General features: G+C 50.9%; 1 protein-coding gene across 1 annotated transcript in view; it reads right to left on the reverse strand.

Annotated features, from left to right (window-relative positions):
• The window catches only part of ITGAM (integrin subunit alpha M), a 37,432-nt gene that overhangs the window by 2,351 nt on the left and 32,739 nt on the right, over positions 1 to 2,342 (reverse strand). The window contains exons 22-24 of the mRNA XM_007452677.1: positions 1,667 to 1,746; positions 719 to 802; positions 297 to 372 (exon numbers count right to left, since the gene is read on the reverse strand). Coding sequence (XP_007452739.1) covers positions 297 to 372; positions 719 to 802; positions 1,667 to 1,746 — 240 coding nt within the window. The remainder of the gene's footprint in view (positions 1 to 296; positions 373 to 718; positions 803 to 1,666; positions 1,747 to 2,342) is intronic.

The raw sequence follows: 2,342 nt of genomic DNA on the forward strand, positions 1-2,342 counted from the left end.
CGGGCCCAGCCGCTCCGCGGCATGTGGGGTCCTCCCGGACTGGGGCACGAACCCGTGTCCCCTGCATCGGCAAGCGGACTCTCAACCACTGCGCCACCAGGGAAGCCCTCCCATCATATTTTTTTTGGCCACGCGGCATGCGGGATCCTAGTTCCCCGACGAAGGATCAAACCCATGCCCACTGCATTGGAAGGCGAAGTCTTAACCACTGGACGGCCAGGGAAGTCCCTCCTACCATTCTTCCTGTGTTCCCATCATCTCGGTTTCCCTCCCCAGGCTCCTTCTCAGCTCCCCACCTGATACTGATGCTCTATAATGTGGCGGGTCTTCTCTGAGGCTGTGAAGTTGAGATATTTGGTCGAGACCTCAAGGCTGACAGGAGAAAGAAGAAGGGGCAGGAGGTGACAAAACATCAGGGGAGTCCTGGGAGGGGGTCTTGGGCTAAGTGTGTAAAGGGGTGAACAAGCACGCGGGTAACACAGCCCTGAGAGGGTGCGAGCGGGATGGTGTGCAGGGGCAGTGTGGGTGGGACCTGCAGCATGTGCCAGTTTGGGCCCCTCACACACATGTACACATGCACGTACAGACACACACGTGCACACACATATCCTCAGACTCGCTGACAGGCACACGTGCACAGACTCGTGCACACAGATACTCAATGCTCCATGTCCAGCCCAGTGGTGAAGGCAGAACTAAAAGCCCCAGCAGCCAGTACCTGGTGACCACCATGTAGACAGCGTATTTCACAGGCAGCTGCAGCTGGAATTCGGTTTTGTTGTTCCCAGGTGTGTTGTTCTCACTGAAGGGAAACAGAGAGCTCTGGTCAGCTCTTGAGAGTCGAGAATCAGCCTTTCTTTCTCTTTCTTCCTCTCCCTCACCCTCCATCACCAACCAACCACCAAGTCCTGTCCTCTCAGCATCCTAAGCTCTGTCCTCTAAATCCAACAGAGGAAACAGAGATTATAGGAAAGACCAGGCCTGCCCCTGTGTAGCCCAGGCCCATCCCCACCCACCAGGATGGATGCCTGCAGAAGGGTGCCTTCTTCTCACTGGTCCCCTGAATTCAAAATGACTCCCACTCCAATCCCCCCGCTCCTGGAGAGTGATCTTTCTAGCATGCAAAGGTGATCACATCACTCCCAAGTTAAACTGCAAATTCCCTAAGAGCACTCATCGATCATTTCATGACACGGCCCATGTCTAACCAACTCCTTCAATCCTGCCTCCTGTGCTCAGACTCAGCCTGACCTTTGCAGTCTCCGGGCTCTGCTTGGTCCACACTTCCTTCTGTCTTCATGCCCAGCCTCAATTCATGCCTTTGCTTGGCTAAGTCACAGCCTGAATGTATAGTCTTCTCTGAACACCAATCTCCCAAGAAGACTGGACATCATTCATTTCATACTGTATCATAATCATCGGCTTTCCTGTGTATCTTTGCCCCTAAATTATAACCTCTGTGAGGGCAAGAATCACAGCTGTCTTGTCCATCACTGTCCTACCAGCACAGGGGGCCATGCCTGGCACGTGGTGGGTACTCAGTTGGTGTTTGTTGAGTAAACAAATGAGCTGAAGGGAGAACCAGTGGGGAGAGGGCAATGGTCCACCCTGAGCAGGGGGGCCGGGGGCTGGGGCCTCAAAATGGAGGAGGCCAGGCATAGCGCACCTGGTTACATTGGCCTTGAGAAGTATTTTGTTTCCAAAGAAAGCATCAGGGTTCACGTCAAATGTGATATTGAAGGTGATCTGGAGTTGGAGAAAGAAGAGACGGTGGCAAGAGTAAGAGAGAAGGAACAGCCCAAATGTCCATCAGCTAAACAATGGGTAAATAAAATGTGGCACAACCGTACAACAGAATATTATTCAGCAGTAAAAAGAATCTGAATATTAATACATCCTGCAACATGGGTGATCCTTGAAAGCATGATGCTCAGTCGAAGAAGGAAACCTATTATATGATTCCATTTATATGAAATGTCCAGAATAGGTGAATCTTAAGACAGCAAATAGATTAGTGGTTGCCTAGGCCTGAGAGAGACGGGACGACACGGGCTCATGGCTGAGGGGAGCAGGGTCTTTTCTTGGGGTAATAAAATACTCTAACATTTATCATGGTGATGGATGCACAACACTGTGAACATTGCAAAAGCCACTGGATTGTATACTTGAAGTGGGTGAATTGTGTGGTAGATGAATTTTATCTCAATAAAGCTGTTTTTCAAAAAAAAGAAACATCTACTTAAAAAAAAAAAATGAAGGGGGCTTCCCTGGTGGCTAAGTGGTTGAGAGTCCGCCTGCCGATGCAGGGGACATGGGGTTGTGCCCCGGTCCGGGGGGATCCC

The sequence above is a fragment of the Lipotes vexillifer genome, unplaced genomic scaffold (assembly GCF_000442215.2).
Source record: "Lipotes vexillifer unplaced genomic scaffold, Lipotes_vexillifer_v1.1 scaffold426, whole genome shotgun sequence".
NCBI classification, from domain to species: domain Eukaryota; kingdom Metazoa; phylum Chordata; class Mammalia; order Artiodactyla; family Lipotidae; genus Lipotes; species Lipotes vexillifer.